Raw genomic sequence first — 19556 nt, 5'->3', positions numbered from 1 at the left:
CAAAATTCAACATCCAAAGTTCAACTATCAGCAAAGTGGGTTTAGAGGGAGCATACCTCAACATAATAAAGGCCATATATAAAAAACCCACAGCCAACGTCATAGTCAATGATAAAAAACTGAAAGTTTTTCCTATAAAATCAGGAACAAGACAAGGATGTCCACTCTCACCCTATTATTAAACATAATACTGGAAATCCTAGTCACAGCAATCAGAAAATAAAAAGAACTAAGCAGCATCCATATTGGTAGAGAAGAAGTTACATTGTTGCTATTTGCAGATGATATGATACTATATATAGAAAATCCTAGAGTCCACCAAAAAACTATTAAAAGTAATAAGTGAAATCAGAAAAGTTACAAAAATCCAAAATCAGTAGTGTTTCTATACCCTAATAACAACATAGCAGAAAGAGAAATCAAGAAAACAATTCCTTTTACAATTGCTCCAAAAACAATAAAACACCTCAGAATAAACTTAATCAAGGAAGTGAAAGATCTGTACTCTGAAAACTATAAAACACTAATGAAAGAACTGAAGATGACTTGAACAAATGGAAAGACATCCCATGCTCAAGGATTGGAAGAATTAATATTGTTAAGATGTCCATTTTACCCAAAGCAATCTACAGATTTAATACAGTCCGTATCAAAATACCAAGACATTTTTCACAGAACTAGATCAAATAATACTAAAATTTATATGGAGCCACAAAAGACCTCAAATAGTCAAAACAATTTTGAGAAATAAGAACAAAGCTGGAGGTATCCCAGACTTCAAGATATACTACAAAGCTATAGTAATCAAAACAGTATAGTACCAGCACAAAAAACTGACACATAGATCCATGAAACTGAACAGAGAGTCAGAAATAAACCCACAGGGGCGCCTGGGTGGCGCAGTCGTTAAGCGTCTGCCTTCGGCTCAGGGCATGATCCTGGCGTTCTGGGATTGAGCCCCACATCAGGCTGCTCTGCTATGAGCCTGCTTCTTCCTCTCCCACTCCCCCTGCTTGTGTTCCCTCTCTCGCTCGCTGTCTCTCTCTGTCAAATAAATAAATAAAATCTTTAAAAAAAAAAAAAGAAAGAAACCCACAATTTTATGGTCAGTTAATCTACGACAAAGGAGGCAAGAATGCACAATGAGGGAAAGACAGTCTCTTCAACAAATGGTGTTGAGAAAACTGTACAGCTGCATCCAAAAGAATGAAATTGGACCACTTTCTTTTATCATATACAAAAATAAACTCTGGGATGCCTGGGTGGCTCAGTCAGTTAAGCATCCAGCTCTTGGTTTTGGCTCAGGTCATGATCCCAGGGTCATGAGATTGAGCCCCGCATCAGGCTCTGCACTCAGTGAGGAGTCTGCTTAAGATTCTCTCCCTCTACCCTTCCCCACTCATGCTTGCTCAGTCACTCTCTCACTCTCTCTCTCACTAAAATAAACAAATAAACCTGTAAAAAAATAAATAAACTCAAACTGGATTAAAGACCTAAATGTGAAACGTGAAACCATAAAATTCCTAGAAGAAAATATAGGCAGGAATTTCTTCAATATTGGCCATAGAAACATTTTCCTTGATAAGTCTCCTCTAACAAGGGAAACAAAAGCAAAACTAAACTATTGGGACCACACCAAAATAAAAATCTTTTGCACAGCGAAAGAAACCAGCAACGAAACAAAAAGGCAACTTACTGAATGGGAGAAGATATTTACAAATGATATATCTGATAAGGGGTTAATATCTAAAATATATAAATAGCTTCTATAATTCAACACCAAAAAAATTCCAATTAAAAACACGGGCAGAGGACCTGAATAGATATTTTTCCAAAGAAGGCATACGGATGGCCAACAGACACATGAAATGATACTCAACATTACTAATCAGGTTTAGAAGGTGGGAAGAATGGGGGAAAAAATGCAAATCTTGCATCTCTGAAAGAAGTGATGAAGTTTATACCCTCCCAGAAAATCATATGTCATCGTTGACTACTATTTCAATAATAGTAAGTTACTATTCATGGAGAAGTTACTCTGTGCCACACAGTGTAGACCATGCATGGGCACTTTATATCAATCATTCTGCTGAATACACACAAACGCAGCCAGTGAAGGGGGTCTTGTCATTCTCATTACAGAGATGAGTGAACCTGAGGATCAGAAGGCTGACTAAAATGCCTAAGGTCTTAATACTGGCAATTGGCAGACGTACAGTTTGAATTAGGTTTCATCCTCCCTAAGACTTTCAAGGGCTTTCATTCTTTTTTTCTTTTTTTAGATTTTATTAATTTATTTATTTGAGAGAGAGAGAGAGAGCATGAGGGGCAAAGGGAGAGGAACAAGCAGACTCCCCACTGAGGAGGGAGCCTGACATGGGGCTCGATCCCAAGACGCCAGGACCGTGACCTGAGCCAAAGGCAGACGCTTAACTGACTGAGTCAACCAGAAGCCCCTCAAGTGCTTTCTCTGTAGTTGCCAGGTTAAATGTTCTAATTTCCAGTGAACATACTTATTTGAGAAAAAGCAGAGCAGTTTTTAAGAGGCTCATTTGAAGAAGCTTGTTTGATTCCTATCACAATCCTACAGGGATTAAGTATATTACAGAAAACTGTCCTGTAGTTCCTAGGTTTGAAATACAATCTCTAATCTCAACTAATCTGGCTAAATAATTTTAGTTTCCTTCCCACAGATATTAAGAATTTCTGTGAAGGACCTAGTGACAAATCAATATTCCGGCGGGAGGGAATCAATAGCAAACATGTTAAGTTTTTAATGTTAGGGACTCATCTCATGAGCACAAAGTTTCTCTGCAAAGTATTAGAAGATATCACCCTACATCAGCAGGTCTCCTGGGTGTCTTCTAGAAGCAAAACTGGGCCTTCCAAGCCATACTGACCCCCCTTCAGCTTTGATAATGTTATAAGCCTATTATTCAAACAGGTTGGGTATGAGTGATAATTATACACATCAAAAGCATGTGTTTGCAATACCTGTTTTCTCCTCCAAGCAGAGACATTAATTGTACCTGGTGTGTCAAAAAGCCATTCAGAAACAACCGTTATTCTCCTGGCCCAGGAATTGTGGATTTCTCTCTAGCTATTTGCTGATATTTTTAAGCTACTCCTTCTAACCCATATATTTTTAAGGCTATCCAAATGGTTTATCAGCTAGATCTCTACAGTTTGAGATAAATTTCATTGAATCCATATAAATTATATACCACTTCAGTTAGCCTGTGTTATAGTGGATGATACACATATTTATTAATAGTAACACTAGTCTAAGCAGCAACTTAAAGTTTATTGTTATAAAATGTAGTTAATGTTATAAAATCTGTGGTCTCAAAGGGGCAGATTAAAAACCATACTATTTATATATTCCACTAGATCTTTTTAAACTAAATTTTAAATATTACTAAGTACCTATTTTGCCTAGGATGGAATATAAGCAATTCTCCATTATTTGAATAGTTAGAGAAAATTAGTACAGCGGATGATCCAAAATAGTGAAATATAAGAAAACTGTATTTGAAGTATTTTCTACAATACATTTTACCTTTATGAACTTCTTATGCTTATTAAATTTAGCTTGTGGTTTCCATGCACACACTAAATGACAGCAGGAAGCACTGGTCTGGAAGTATAATTATAAAATTAAACATAATAATAAATGTAATAATAAAAAAATAGGATAAGTCCCCAAAGTATACCTGGAAAGTGACTATAAATTATTATCCATTATAATAGAAAACACTTACATGAGAGCATTCTTCAGGAGAAAAACAAATTTTACCTAAAATTGCCCTGAAGACTGAGTAGCTTAACTAGAATTTTACAACTGATTTAAGTGAGATTGGAGGTTGAATTATAATAAGAAGGTTGACCAAAATGAATTCAGAGTCCCCAGGAAGCTTTCTTTCATTGTTTCATCTATGCACACATATGACTCCATGGAGAAATTCAAGAAAAGAGAGGTAAGTGAAACTGTTTGAAATTAAGAAGTGGAACAAGAATCCAACTCCAACAGCCTTGAGTATTCGACCCAATTTTCTCTCAATCCATATGGTATTCCACATCTTTTTTTGCAATCCTTCAATACTTAGCATATGTTAGAAATACTCTTTATTCTCTTAATTTCATTAGTACTACCTCTCCTTCTCAACCCATGATTTGATAGCCGTTGCTAACATTTCTTGAGTTCTTCATAAAAGCCAGGCACCGTTCCCAGCTCCCTCTGTCATTTGAACCTTACGTGAACTTTGCAAAGGAGGTTCAACTATTACCTCCATTTTACAGGTGAGAAGGCTGAGACACATTGTTCCATAGCCTGCTGTCTCAGCCACTGCTGTGTGTTGAATGGACAGCCCCAAAATGATGTGTCCATGTCCTAACTTCTGGAATCTGTGAATGCTACCTTATTTGGAAAAGAGGTCTTTGTGGGCATAATTAAGTTAAGAACCTTGAGATGATGAGATCATCTTGGGCTACGTAGATGAACGACAAGCGTCCTCACAAGAGAAGAGAGACACACAGAGCAGGCTATGTGAGGTTGGAGGGAGAGCATGGGGTGATGTGGCCACAGGTCAAGGAAAGCCTGAAACTACCAGAAGCTGGCAAAGGGAGAAAATGACTTCTTCACTCTCAATACCCCCAGAAGGAGCATGGCCCTGTCTGATTTTAGACCTCTAATTACTAGAACTGTGAGGGAATAAATGTCTGTTTAAGCCACCCAGCTTGTAGTAATTTATAAAACAGTCCAACCACCATGTTATACTGCCACGAAAGCATGCTCTGCATGTGATTCTTTCCAGCGAAACCTTTTCCTGAAAGCGGTATCTGCTCATAGTTCTTTACTTACTTCTACAATAAACAATCTACGGCTTCTATTCTCCCCAGATTTTATTCTGTGGCAATGCAGGCTTTCCCCAGTCAAAACAATAAATGCCTTTGTCCTGTTCAAAACATATTTTATACACAAATTAAATTAGTACAAATAACTTGGAATCTACTTGAACTTGAAAATGAATTTCATTCTAACATTATTATTCTGAAAACTCCCTAACATTTTAATTCAGAAGATAATTGATGTTTTCCATGATTATGTATTTAACATATCCTTCAGGAAAACTTTAAAAATGTATACTTAGTAAACTTAAAAATTCCTTAACATACTTTTCATTGATTTACTCTTATTGAAAGTTATTATTTCAATATAATAATATAATATTGAAATTATGTTATTTCAAGAAGGTGATGATGATCAAAAAGTACAAACTTCCAGTTACAAACTAAATAATTCCCAGAGATGTAATATACAACATGGAGACTATATTGTATTGTACATTCAAAAGTTGCTAAGAGACTTGATTTGAAAAGTTCTCATTATAAGAAAAAGACAATGTATAACTGTGTGGTGACGGATGTTAACTAGACTTACTGTGGTGATCCTTTGGCAATATATCTGAATATTGAATCTTTATGTGGTACACTTGAAACCAATATAGTGTTATATGTCAATTTTATCTCAAAAAAAAAAAAAGAGCTTACAAGACACATCCACAAGCACACTCCCTCACACGTTCTTTCCCCACCCAAAATAAGAAAATGCTCTCTAATCTTATGTGATCTTGTACTAGACATTCTCTCTTTGTCCCTCTGCATCGACCCTTCACCCTCCTCACCCTGCTCTGGGTTCCAGTGTTGACCACAAGAACACCCAGCATCTCACCTATACCTGTTTCAGAGGATGAGATTTGGGACTTTGGACCCAATAATATTTGGATGAGATTTTGGATCTCATCTATTATGCTCACATCAATAACACACCCTTGCCCAATGGCTGTGGGTGAGTTTAGATGGTGGGAGGCCCCGGCAGACGGGAAGGCAGGAGGAGAGTGAGGTCAGAGTATTTATTTCTTCTCTCTCCTGCGGGGCTGACAGGCTGGCTGGCGGGGGCTGGGCCCCTCTGCCTAGGGTTGCAGCACGTGGCTGGCTGCAAGACCCCTTGCCCACGGCTGCAACTCTTTCCAGCTGCTGCCTGCCCTTTTCCCCCCTCCACGACTTGGGTGGTGGAATTGTGTCCCCTATCATGAGACCCTGGTGCCTTCCGTCACTTATTTGGCCTCTTAACCTGCCCATATGTCTATAAATCTTCTCTTGAATAAGCTCTTTTCAGCCACCCCTTTGAGTGTGCTGTCTTCTGCCAGACCCTCACTGAAACGGCTACTCAGTATCCCGGCTGATTGCCTCAATCTCACATCCAGAATAATTTCTTCCCAAAAACAAAAGTATTCCAGGTTTTCACAAAAAATTCTAGTTTAAAAGAATTACAACTGGCTATGACTGGTATGGGATATCTTCTCCTTTAACAAAACTAAACGGTGGTAGGTCGGGATGATTTCACTCCTCTCAGACACCTCTGCTCCAACGGACTCTTATCACAGCATGATTTCGATTCCAAAATACCTGTCGTCACCATCACTGACGCACTCAGGGAAGGCGAGGCTACAGCCAAAAAGCATGATATGCTGATAGCAGCTGAGGCGATGGAGGTACATGAAGAACTTGAGGAACTTCTCCACTTCCATGTTCTGGACAATCGGGAAGAGCGGTGTGAGTGTGGTTTGGTAGGACAGCAGCTGACACTGGCTGTGGGTGATGTTCGCACAGGCGCCTGGGGAGTCAAGATAATTATATTTAGGAGCAGACACATCAGAATTGTATGTCTACAAACTCACTCGATGTAACAGGCTGACACATTCATAAGATAAAATATATTCTGGAGGAATAATTACAGATATACAATAAGACACACACAAATGTCCAAATAAGCGTGTGTGTGTTTGTGCATATGATAAGGAAATCAAGGTACCAATAGTCACAAAGGCATAGTACCTGTGTCCTGGGCAAATACAGAGGAAAATACACTCTCACGCCTAGCTGATGGGCACATAAGTTGGCAAGCACTATTTTGGACCGTAGCTAGGTAGAGCAATGGTATATTATATGTTATATATGTTAAATGCATATCCTTTGGCACTGTAAAATTTCTAAAAATGTATCCTAAGGAAATAATCATGATTGCGAATATGGATTTTTTACAGGGATCTTCATCTCTACACAGTTCATAATTTTTAAAAGACACGAATCACCTTAACATTCACCAATGGAAATTGGTTTAAAATACTTTGAAACTCAAACAACAGAACACTTAGCTATATGAGAGAAGTTTTAGAAGACTATTCAATCATATAGAATGGTGCTTATAATAAATAAAAACAGCAAGTCACAAAACAATGTGTATACCAGGATCCTGTTTTAAAAAATACATAATATGCAAAGGTTTCCAATCTTGTCTGTGCCAACAGTCCAGGGTCAGTCAGAGCCTCCAATTTCATTTTGTTTCATAGATGGCTCTTCTCCCTCCACAGCCTCTCTTTCTTCTCCAGTCCCTGAATTTGATGGTTGGTGTCATATTAAATCAAAATATTAATATGAGTGCAGGTAATAGGATTTTAGGAGACTATTCTATTTTTCTTGCTTTAATTCTGTATTCTCTTTTTAGTTTGTATAAAGATTCATTACTTTTGCTTTAAGAAGGAGATAATTAGGGGCGCCTGGGTGGTTCAGTCAGTTAAGCATCTACCTTTGGCTCAGGTCATGATCCTGGAGTCCCAGGATCGAAATCCACATTGGGCTCCCTGCTCAGCAGGGAGTCTGCTTCTCCCTCTACCCATCCCCTTGCTTATGCTCTCTCTCTCTCACTCTGTCTGACTTTCAAATAAATAAATACAGTCTTTTTTTAAAAAAGGAGATAATTAAAATTTGGTTATTATTTAAGTAAGCTACTATTTAAAAGCAGAATCTTCAGGTTTTGGAAATGAAGTGAAAGTATTAATTCTAATTATGTTGAGAGGGGGAGAAAAGCAAGAAAGGAAAGGAGCTCAATAAGAAAAGCAACATCTCTTCTGATAAATATATAATTCCCAGTCAAAGAAATAAAGACAAAAACCTCTCCAAACCTAAGGTTAATTTCATTTTAATAAAAATAGTGTTAAAAAATAAGGCTGCATCTCTGATAAAATGGCCAAACTAACTCTTTGATCTGCCATACAGAATAAATACAGTCTACCACAGAAGGATTCCCAACCTCTTCTTCTGCTTCCTTTACATAGGTCACCTCAAAGACTTTACTTCTGATCCTCTCACTGCCTTCCCTAGTCTCCTAAGTGTACTTCCTAATCTCACTTCTCTTTTTTCAAACCTCTCTGAAAACTGCCCAAACTCTGTAGGAAGTCTTTCCCCCAAATGACCGGATTATAGCCATTAGCTCAGTCTCAGACTTCATGAAAAGACACATTTTGCCATTGTTTTTATTATCTAACCCAAAGTGTGCTGAGCTCAGTGGGGCAGGATCAAAACACTTTCCACTTTCAAAGGCAACCAATGACATGTGGAATTTCTCTGCATGATAGACCCTAGGATAGACTCGGCCGAAAATTTAAGGGCACGACAGTTTTTTGGACCTCATCAAACTCAAGATACAAAATGGGAAAGAAAGGAATTGGAGAAGAAGAAAATCCAAATTAAAATATTCAGACAGAACCGAAGTAGACACATTGACACGTGAATTCAGCCTCACGTGAGTGCTAAGGTGGGGCATTCTGGGCAAGTTTCATCAATATGACAGTCAAGTCATTGCGTGAGGGAGGTTATGACAGTCACGTCATTGCGTGAGGGAGGTTATGACAGTCACGTAATTGCGTGAGGGAGGTTAAAACACATTTCAGTACAGGACAGCAGCATAGGCAGGGAGACCTTACAGACAGAAAACTTCAAAATGACCAACTGTATGTACTGTGCTAGAAGCCGAGATGCTTACTTAAAAGAGCTGAGATTAGGAGCTCTACTCCATCAAAAATATGACATCATCTCTGGAAAATCAATCTCAGGAAAACATTTATTGAAAACCAGCCTGTGCCAGATACGAAAACAGGGACTCAGAGGCTCTCATTCACAATTATCTCGTTTTCACAACCTGGTAAAGTGGTACTGCGTCTATATTATACATGGGGAAACTCAATTTTAGGATGTCTAAGACATCTGCCCAGCTATGCAGAGCCATTCTGTGAAAAATCCAGATCTTCAACTTATGTGTTCTGAATAACTTCTATTTGGAGACCCTAGGCTAACACAAAAGGAGTTATTATGTTAAAAACAGATCTTAAGAAGGTAATTCTTAATGTCCCATGAAAGGAAAAGACTAAAAAGTATGTAATGCTATGTCACAAGGGCTGAATTTATATCCATAGATAACACACCCATGTACACTGACCACATGCTATCATTTATTTTATATTACATGATTTTCTGTAAGGCTCACAGCTTTGGAGTTTATACACTTGATGACAAACTATATTTGAAGCAATGAGATGACCAAAAGGCTAATTCATCCCCACCCCCATTCAGTAGCCAAAGAAACTACTGAATACTGAGAAATCATTTGAAAAATGCAAGATAGTAAGGTAACTTATATTTGGTGTGCTATTTTATGTTCATGGCAATGTGAGCTGCTCAAAAGAAAAAAAGATATTTCCTTCTCAGGAGACAACAAAAGTTCCCATTCCCATAATTAAACCATCCAAAGTGCTCCTATGTCCCTTAATAACATTATCCTGTTTTATTTTCATTGTAGTGTCAGGACTACCTCATACAATCTTGTCTGTCTGTCTGTCAGTTTATTTATTTACTTATCCCCAGTATTCATCCACATCACTAGAAATAACATCACTGGGATACCAAATAGTAGACACTCAATAGTTATTCACTGCATGAATGGGGAGATTACAGAGAAAAAAGTCTTCCCACTAAAAGGTTTCTTATTAAACAAGATAGATGTAGATGTGAACAAGCCAGTATATCTGAGACCCAAAGCACTAAGGTTGATGGCTATTATTGCAACTATTGTTTTTAATTATCTGTTTCCTAGAACTTACAATGGCCTAGGGAGTCATCCCTTCCTATTCCTTCCACCAGACTGATTCCTCTCTTGGACTCCCCTCTGGACTATAGTGCAGCAGTTGAAAGTAAAAGAGGAGGGGCTGCCCTCCCTTTCCTCTAAAAGGGATACTTTTCGTGATCCTTAGACATGTTCAATTGCTTTTAGCATGAGACCTCAGCATAGCAGAGAAAACATAGCAGAAATCAGCATACTGCTGATGTTCAACTGATGTATAAAGAGCGTTGATACCTTCGGCAAAAACAATATATATAATTCGGAGAAGATAGGGTGAGATAAGTTTACAATAAAAGCCTAAATAAATTACTAGTTTTTATTCAAGTTGTCTTTTAATATAAAATATATTTTAAATTTCATTTCCACTTATTGTCTTGTATTAAATACAACAATTAAAGATAAGAAAATAGATAAAAGATCCTTGAGTACCTTCTAGACTGGATGTTTGCTAGGTAACTTATATACAACTCTTCACTTGAACTTCCTACAATCCTATGAGAAAGCTTTTTTATTCCCATTTTATAGATGATGAGACAGATTCAGTGAGGATGAGAGAGTATTTGAGGTTATACGATGTTAAGCTGTAGAGTTGAAATTAAAACCAGGTCTTTCTGATCCCATAACCTCTTCTCCTCCTGTGTATAATTCTGCCAAAGATTTTATTCCATTTTAAACACTGTAAGTTTACTTCATTCATTGTAGGATATTTTGATGAATCTACTTCAGTTTAGCAATAGAGTTGCTTCTTCAAGATTGGCAAAAATTAAACTTTCTCAAAGAAAACAGTGAATCTGTTATTAAAATTGGTTTATCGTCCTTACTGCGAGTCCATTTGGATCGGGAATGCTTAGTATCTTCTCTATTCCTGGCTGTACAACAAAGTCAGCGCAGGTCGGTTCTACATCAGCAGAATGGAATAATGAAAGCCATTCTCTATTCTAGATAACTTACACGAAAAGTTACATTTTGTCCAAAGGATTTCTGGGACAAACCAGTTTGAAAGGACTTTGTGTACTTAGGGAGATCCATAAGAAGTTTACAGAAAGATAAGACGGAACACAAAGTTAAAGACAGGGCCTCTCTGTGAGGATCCGGGCTTCTTAAGCAACTCTGTAAACATCTTTGAATACAAACATGGTAACTATTTTTTTTTAAGATTTTATTTATTTATTTGACAGAGAGAGAGACAGCCAGAGAGAGAGGGAACACAGGCAGGGGGAGTGGGAGAGGGAGAAGCAGACTTCCCAGTGGAGGAGCCTGATGTGGGGCTCGATCCCATAACACCAGCATCATGCCCTGAGCCGAAGGCAGACGCTTAATGACTGAGCCACCCAGGCGCCCCATGGTAACTATTTTATTTCTCATAAGAGAAAATCAATGAGACCAAGTAAAACACATGAGTCAATTGTGGCATTTGTAAACAAAAGACTTTACAGACAAATTCAAGGACACAAGTAACCCAATGTCTTGCCAATTTATGCACAGGCAAAAAATATAAGTGCCTAGTTAGTACAACACTGTATGAATTACCAAAGTTAAGTAAGATCTAGCTACTCCTGCCAGAAGATGTACGAGGACTGGGGTTTAATATTTTCTATATAATTACATATATTCCAGACTTAACATTTTTAATACAACCTCAGGTCTCTTGGGAAGTCTTTGCCAACATTTAAGCTTTAATATCCTACATATACCTATTACTAGGTCATTCTCCCATATAATTCATACACACACATTCACACTACATGATTCTAAGATGTTTGGGTGGTAGCTAAAGGCACACAACCTGTTGTCATTCATTCATCCAACAAATATCTACTGTGGCAACACTGTAACACAGTGAGGGGTCAATATTTTATTGTAAATTAATTATTCACATTCCATAGAACAAAGTAAGATGTAACATTTTAGCTGTCACATCTTCATCTGTCCTTTTTCATTAATTTTTAAGGAACTACATCTTGTCCCATATAATTATCTATTCTAGAATTGTGAATGATTGAATAATAACAATAATTCAAATATGGACTTTCATGTTTGTAAAACACTTTTCCCACACATAGCATGGTGGTTGCACAGTCTGATTCAAGTCCTGCCTTTATTATTCTGTATTTATGTGACCTTTCACAAGTTCCTTGAACTTCTCTGTTTATGTTTCTTCATCTGCAAATTACTGTGTTTTCAGTTATTATGAAGATTAAGTGACGCTTTTACAATGCCTACCATTAGCATATATGATAAACTATAAAACTTTTTGCTGGGGCGCCTGCTTAGCTCAGTTGTTTAAGTGTCTGCCTCTGGTCAGGTCATGATCCCAGAGTCCTGAGATCCACCCCACTGGGGCTCCCTGCTCAGTGGGGAGTCTGCTTCTCCCTCTCCCTCTGCCCTTCCCCCTCTCCCCTGCCCGTGCTCTCTCTCTCTTTCAAATAAATAAATAAAATCTTGAAAAAAAATTGGTAACAAGTCAGCCTCAAGTTGAGCTGGTACTTACCATTTTACTCTCTGAATTTACAAAGGAATATTTTACAGGGAATAAGACTGTAAGGGAGGACCTGTTCTACATACTCGAAAGGAAATATTTAAATTTCTAGTTTTTGGAATGCATATGACATACTATTTCTTTTTAATAAATATACCTTTATCTTATTACAAAGCAATGTAAGATTAGAAAATAAAACACGAGCAACCACTCAACAACAGCAACAACAAAGGAGGAAGAATGGAATAGTTCTTCTCGGTTGTATGCTCAGTATCAACTCCCCCATCCCTAAATGGAATAGCAGCCATGAAGTTTCAGAGGCCTCTCCCTATCCCTAGATCCAGGCATGAGTCCTGACTAGGCCGATGACAATTAGTTCATGGCATTGCTTGGCACTGTACTTTATTCAAGGGCAAGTAAGAGACTGAAGTTGGTCCAATCACAGTAAAATCAAGGAGCAGAACGGACTACGTAATTTGGGGCATCCAGGGTAAATTGCAAATGTAGGGCCCCTGGTTCAAAAACTATTTTATGGGAGGGTGCCTGGGTGGCACAGCGGTTAAGCGTCTGCCTTCGGCCCAGGGCGTGATCCCAGCGATCTGGGATCGAGCCCCACATCAGGCTCTTCTGCTATGAGCCTACTTCTTCCTCTCCCACTCCCCCTGCTTGTGTTCCCTCTCTCGCTGGCTGTCTCTATCTCTGTCGAAGAAATAAATAAAATCTTAAAAAAAAAACTATTTTATGGGATGCCCAGGTGGCTCAGTCAGTTAAGCACCTGCCTTTGGCTCAGGTCATGATCCCAGGGTCCTGGGTTTGAGTCCCACATTGGGCTCCTTGCTCAGTGGGGAGCCTGCTTCTCCCTCTGCCTGCTGCTCCCCCTGCTTGTGCTATCTCTCTCTCTCTCTGATGAATAAATAAATAAAGTCTAAAAAAACCCAACTATTTTATATTATTTTATTTATATTATTTATAATATTTATATTTATTTATAGTATCATTAATAATTTCAACAAAGTAACAGCAGAGCATGAGACAACACATGGAGTCTTATGCTTAGAACTTTGTGTAACTATGTAGGTTGGCATGTTTATGAAGCCAGCAAATGATTAGAAAAGGAATCCAGAAAACTCTATAACTCTCCATATAGGGATTTTTTAGCAGCAGTCCCAGGATTTCTCTATAACATTAGGTAAGAACTAAAGATGATCAGTTTAAGAGCTGTTGGGGCCTCCAACTTGGAGAACTTCTGTCTTTTTATAAGATTTTAAGGTGTCTGAGGCAGAGATATCAAAACACACAAGCATCCCTGGCTTTGTCCACTCATTCAAATATCACATAAAAGTGGTGCCTCTTCTTGGGAAACCAGATGCACCTACAAACTGCATTTCAGCTCCAGCTTGGAGAGTCACATATCTCTCTAGGGATGCTACCCACACAGGATGGGTCCATGCCGCACCCTTGTAAGTAGAGACTTTTTTGCCAAGTTTAGCTTAGGAGAGAAATAATGGTCTGATTCTAGTTTTCCAACTATTGTGCTGAAATGTTTGCTGCTTTCTACCTGCTTCTAAATTATAGTGCATGTAAAAAGCCCAACCCATCATGAGTCAGTCATTTTGAGTTCTTGATACATTGGGAGTTTCTCAAGAAAATATTAATGGCTATACTGTATCTCTACTCTGGATAGATTGGATGCATTTGGTTAAACTGTAACTGAAGACATTTGTTGAACATTAAGAAAAGTGTTTTGTCTTTATCTAGAAGATATTAACAGGAAATTTAGAATACTTTTCTCCTACTGATTACCAACTCTAGTGGATAATGTCAATCCACTTGTCAGATGACAAAAAACAGGACTCTCTGTAAAACCCAGCCTTGGAAAAAAATGCTGAAACCTCTCTACTCTTTTCCTCTCTCATGCTAGGGTAAAAATGGAAGGAAGTAACTGGAGTAGAGGGCTCTGGGAAAATAAAGCTGAAATAGAGAAACACAGGAAGCTTAAACATGTAAATGAATGTATAGAGTTGAAATAGCAAAGAAGCAGAATCAAGATTAGTGAGACTGGCCCAGATTCAAATAGGGCAGATATAAAGCAAACCTAGAGAGGCAGAGATCGGAATGGTGCAGTGGAACCATGGAATACCAACACAAAAAACCCAAGAGGGAAATGTTAATTCAATTTTGTTTCTAGGAACACTGTAATTTTTCCTATAATTGAAAAATGTTGGAATATGAATTTTAATAATGATGAATTAACTATTTAATATAGGGTTAACATATTATTGTATAAAGCCTTTGCTTTGTCTAGGTGATTTCTTAAAACTATGAAATAGAATATTTTAATTAAAAACTAGCTAATATCAAAATTCCTTTGTTCAGCTACAGGAGCAAGGTTAAACTCTCCTATAAGGGGCCCTAGAAAAAAATGCTTTAAAAAGGATCCTGACAAAATTGATAAAATATTGATAAGCTGGGAGAGGGCACATTGAGATTCACTGTACTATTATCTCTACCTTGTGTGTGATTAAAAATCTCTGTGTAAAATGATTCTATTAAAGAATGAATTCCAAAATATTGTGAAATAAATAACCTAAAAGCCCACCCATAATAAACATCCAGAAATATTTTGTAAAATAAAACAAACTACTTTTATGTGAACAGCTGAATTATCCATTAAAAAAAAGGAAACCTCAAGATTCCAGAAATGCAATAGCAAACTGAACACAAGAGCAGTGAGTACGTGAGATGACATCACAAGAGTGAATATCACATGCGTGGACATCTATGAGCCAATACTGCGATGGCCTTGTCTTGAAGGAAGTTATCATTCTCAAAAAGAAATAAAGTCTTGAGTCCATAAGAAGCACAAAGAGGAAACAAGAACCCCACAAAAAACAGGGACGCAACTAACTCAGGCATATGATGAGAACACTTATCTGACTCTGCCTAGATTCTGATTTGAAACAAAAACCTTTTTGGGGGCACCTTTTACCAGAGCTCTATCCCTCCCCAGAGTTTGAATTTACAACTACACACATGATCCAAGAACCACACAAGCCAAATATTAACATAAAAATTGGCCCTGGGGCAGGGATACCTTGGGGTACCTGGTCAAACCAAACACAAAATTGTCCTAGAGTGACATGCCCTGAATCCAATGAAGTTTATGATCTAAACTCATAAAATAAACAGGAACCCAATCTCCATTAAGAGAAAGAATAATAAATCATTAGTCATAACCAGCAGCAGTATTAAAAGTCTGAAAACTTCAGACAACTGAATGTTGTCTACAGGCTATTAAACAAGTATGAATGAAACAACTAAAGACAAAAAATGTCATTTGAATGACATGCTATAAATTGAAAACTGGAATATTTGAAAAGAAACCAAACAGAACCTCTAGAAATGAAAAAATATATATCAACACTGAAATTTGAAACTCAGTGCATAGAGTAAAATAGAAGATTAGATACTGCTGAAAAGAGAACTAAAGAACTAGAAGACAAATCTGAGAAAATACATCAGAATTCAGCACAGAGATTAACAGAGGATGGATGAGAATGTCCAACCTAAGAGTAATCAGAGTTTCAGAAAGAGAGAATAGAAACATCAGGAGGGAAGTTATATTCATAGGGTTAATAGCTGAGAACTCTTGCAAACTGAAGAAATACCTGAATCCTCAGATTCAAGAAGCACATCTTCTAGACAAATACATAAAAAGAAATCCACATTATATCCATTGCAATAAAATCAGAAAAGGTAAGAAAAACTTTTTAAAGCATCCAAAGACAAAATTCTTAAATTTAAATTGGCCCTAAAGTTTCTGATAGCATTGAAGAATCCAGATAAATGTGAAATAAAATTCTTAAATTGAGGAGAGAAAAAAAAAAAAAAACCTGTCAACTTAGCTAGACAATCATGCCATATTGAGGGGGAAATGAAGACATTTTAAAACAAATCAAAACTGAAATAGTATCCACTGGGAGAACTCCCAAGGAGTAATTCAATTATGAAAAAAATTTAACCCAGAAGGAAGAAGCAGAATGCAAGTACTAATGGTAATTATTAAAATATGTATACTTGAAATCCTTCATAACACTGAAAAGGAGTGCAAGAGTTTTTTTCGTTTAAGGGCTTCTTTAAATTGCCTTAAAATTTTAGGGGCTGAGTACCAATGGCTACAGTACTTACTTATTACTACAGAAACCAGAAACCTAGGGCTTATTGCTTTGCTTGCTCAAAAACATGGAGAAAAATAAGAGTATACCCCATTTTTTGAAGTTTGAAAAATAATGAAACTATGCCTTGGATACAGAAAGGAACTAAAAAAGAAAATGATATATTTTAGGTTAAATCTATTATTGGTTTATTTCGATTTCAGAATTTTAAACTATATTTTGTTGCCTGTATTTCCCTATCTTATGTAAATCTTTATTAAATCCCTACTATTATAAGGTGTGCAAAATTGCCTATGTAACTAGCAATGAAATGAGCTAAGCATAAGCAGAAATTTATTTTAAAATAAATATTATTAGATAAAAATAATTAGTAGATAAATACTAATAGTATCTACTTAATAGAGCTTTCATGTAAGGTATGCAGCACAATACTTGACAGACAATAAGTTTGACATTATTTTCTAGTCTTTTTTCTTTCAAAAGATATATCATATTTTACTCAACATAAAATGAACATATATAGGATTACAATGTATTATAATGCTTTGTATATATGCAATGTACATATTATTTAGTAGCCCACTTATTCACTCACTAATACATCTTGAACATTTCCACATTTCTTCAAAAAAGACATACAGATGACCAAGAGACACAGGAAAAGATGTGCATCATCACTTACCATCAGGGAAATGCTAATCAAAACTACAGTGAGATATCACATCACACCTGACAGAATGGCTAAAATCGACAACACAAGAAACAACAGATGTTGGTGAGGATGTGGAGAAAAAAGAACCCTCTTGCGCTGTTGGTGGGAATGCAAACTAGTGCAGCCCCTCTGGAAAACAGTATGGAGTTCCTCAAAAAGTTAAAATAGAACAATCCTATGGTCCAGCAATAGCACTACTGAATATTTACCCAAAGAATACAAAAACACGAATTCAAAGGGATACATGCACCCCTACGTTTATATAGCAGCATTATTTACAGTAGCCAAGATATGGAACCAGCCCAAGTGTCCATCAGCTGAATGGATAAAGAAGATATATATAATGGAATATTACTTGGCCATAAAAAATAATGAAAGCTCATCATTTGCAAGGACATGGATGGAGCTAGAGAGTATAATGCTAAGCAAAATAAGTCAGAGAAAGACAAATACCATATGATTGCACTTACATGTGGAATTTAAGAAACAAACCAAATGAGAGCAAAGGGAAAAAAGAGAGAGAGTGGCAAACCAAGAAACAGATTCTTAATTATGGAGAACAAGCTGATGGTTACCAGAGAGGAGGGAGGTGGGGGGGATGGGTAAAACAGGTGTGGGGATTAAAGAGTGCACTTGGCATGATGAGCACAGGGTGATGTATGGAAGTGTTGAATCATTATACTGTACACCTGAAACTAATATAACACACATGTTAACTAACTGCAATTGAAATAAAACTTAAAAATAAATGAAGAAATATGTACATACATTCATACTACATAAAATACATGTATTACCAAAAAAAAACCCAGCTCAAAGACAAAAGACAAAAATTGTAATAAAAGAAAATTGAGACTATAACACTAAAAGTAGTAATTTAACCCTAAAATATTTACAAATAATAAATAAAAATTGAAGAGGCTTAGGATAATCACTATAAGCACATTTAAGAAGATGCACATATAAGGAAAATAGCAAGTCAACAAAAAATGTCCTTCTGAATCCAAGAACTCAGAAGCGGAAGAAAAAAATCCTGAAAATGTTATAAAGAAATTTTTTCCTGAAATGAAGGAATAAATGAGTCTGCATATGAAAAGGGCACCCATATTTCATTATGACCTCAGAATGATGGACATCAACACAAACAGTTTAAGTTAATAAGCTGACTAGAAGAATTCTTCAAGAACTTTGGCAGGAACAAGGCACCAGATGTGTTCATTGTTCCTGAGTTGTCACTTCCTCCAGGCTTTTGAACAGAGACAACTATTATGTATTTTAAAGGAAGAAAAGATATTGTGTTTACACTGATGATTTCAATACAAAATTAAGATCATAGTGTTTTATTTGTTTTTATATCTGTACCTCTTTCCTCTTACATTGAAAATGTTGGTTCCTGACAACATAAATATAAACACTTATTTGCTTTCCCCTATAATGTGCAAACAATGGCTTCAAAATAACAACCCCAATATATTCATAAACCTGCCTAATGGAAATTTGAAATGGATCATAGATTTAAAAATAACACCTAAAACCATAAAATTTCTAACAGAAAACAGGGGAAAAGCTTCCTGACATTGGTCTTGGCAATGATTTTTTTGAAAAAGATACCGAAAGTACAGGCAATGAAAGCTAAATAAGTAAGTGGGATTACATCAAACTAAAAAGCTAGAAAATGGCAATTGCTTTCTTTCTTTCTTTCTTTCTTTCTTTCTTTCTTTCTTTCTTTCTTTCTTTCTTTCTTTTCTTTCTTTCTTTCAAGATTTTATTTATTTATTTGACAGAGAGAGAGAGACAGCCAGTGAGAGAGGGAACAGAAGTAGGCTCCCAGCAGAGGAGCCCGATGCGGGGCTCGATCCCAGGACCCTGGGATCACGCCCTGAGCCAAAGGCAGACGCTTAATGACTGAGCCACCCAGGAGCCCCGTGGCAACCTATTTCATCCTATGAAATGGAAAAAAAAATCTGCAAATTATATATCTGATAAGGGGTTAATATTCAAAATATATAAGGAACTCACAGTACTTGGTAGCAAAAAAATCCAAATAAAAATGGACAAAGGACCTGAATAGACAGTTTCCAAAAACAAAAGACATACAAATCTCCAACAAACATATGAAAAGATGCTCAACAACCATAATCATTGAGAAATGAAAATCAGAACCACAATGAA

The 19556-nt window shown here is 36.8% G+C and overlaps 1 protein-coding gene across 1 annotated transcript in view; it reads right to left on the bottom strand.

The window, feature by feature from the left end:
• Nucleotides 1-19556, bottom strand: part of CORIN (corin, serine peptidase) — a 234581-nt gene that overhangs the window by 155172 nt on the left and 59853 nt on the right. Inside the window, 1 exon segment of the mRNA XM_045815912.2 lies at nt 6469-6676. Coding sequence (XP_045671868.2) covers nt 6469-6676 — 208 coding nt within the window.

The sequence above is a fragment of the Ursus americanus genome, chromosome 8 (assembly GCF_024610735.1).
Source record: "Ursus americanus isolate L20-20 chromosome 8, mUrsAme1.1.p, whole genome shotgun sequence".
NCBI classification, from domain to species: Eukaryota; Metazoa; Chordata; class Mammalia; order Carnivora; family Ursidae; genus Ursus; species Ursus americanus.
The sequence above is the reverse complement of the archived record's forward strand: the minus strand, read 5'-3'. Positions and strand labels throughout refer to the sequence as shown.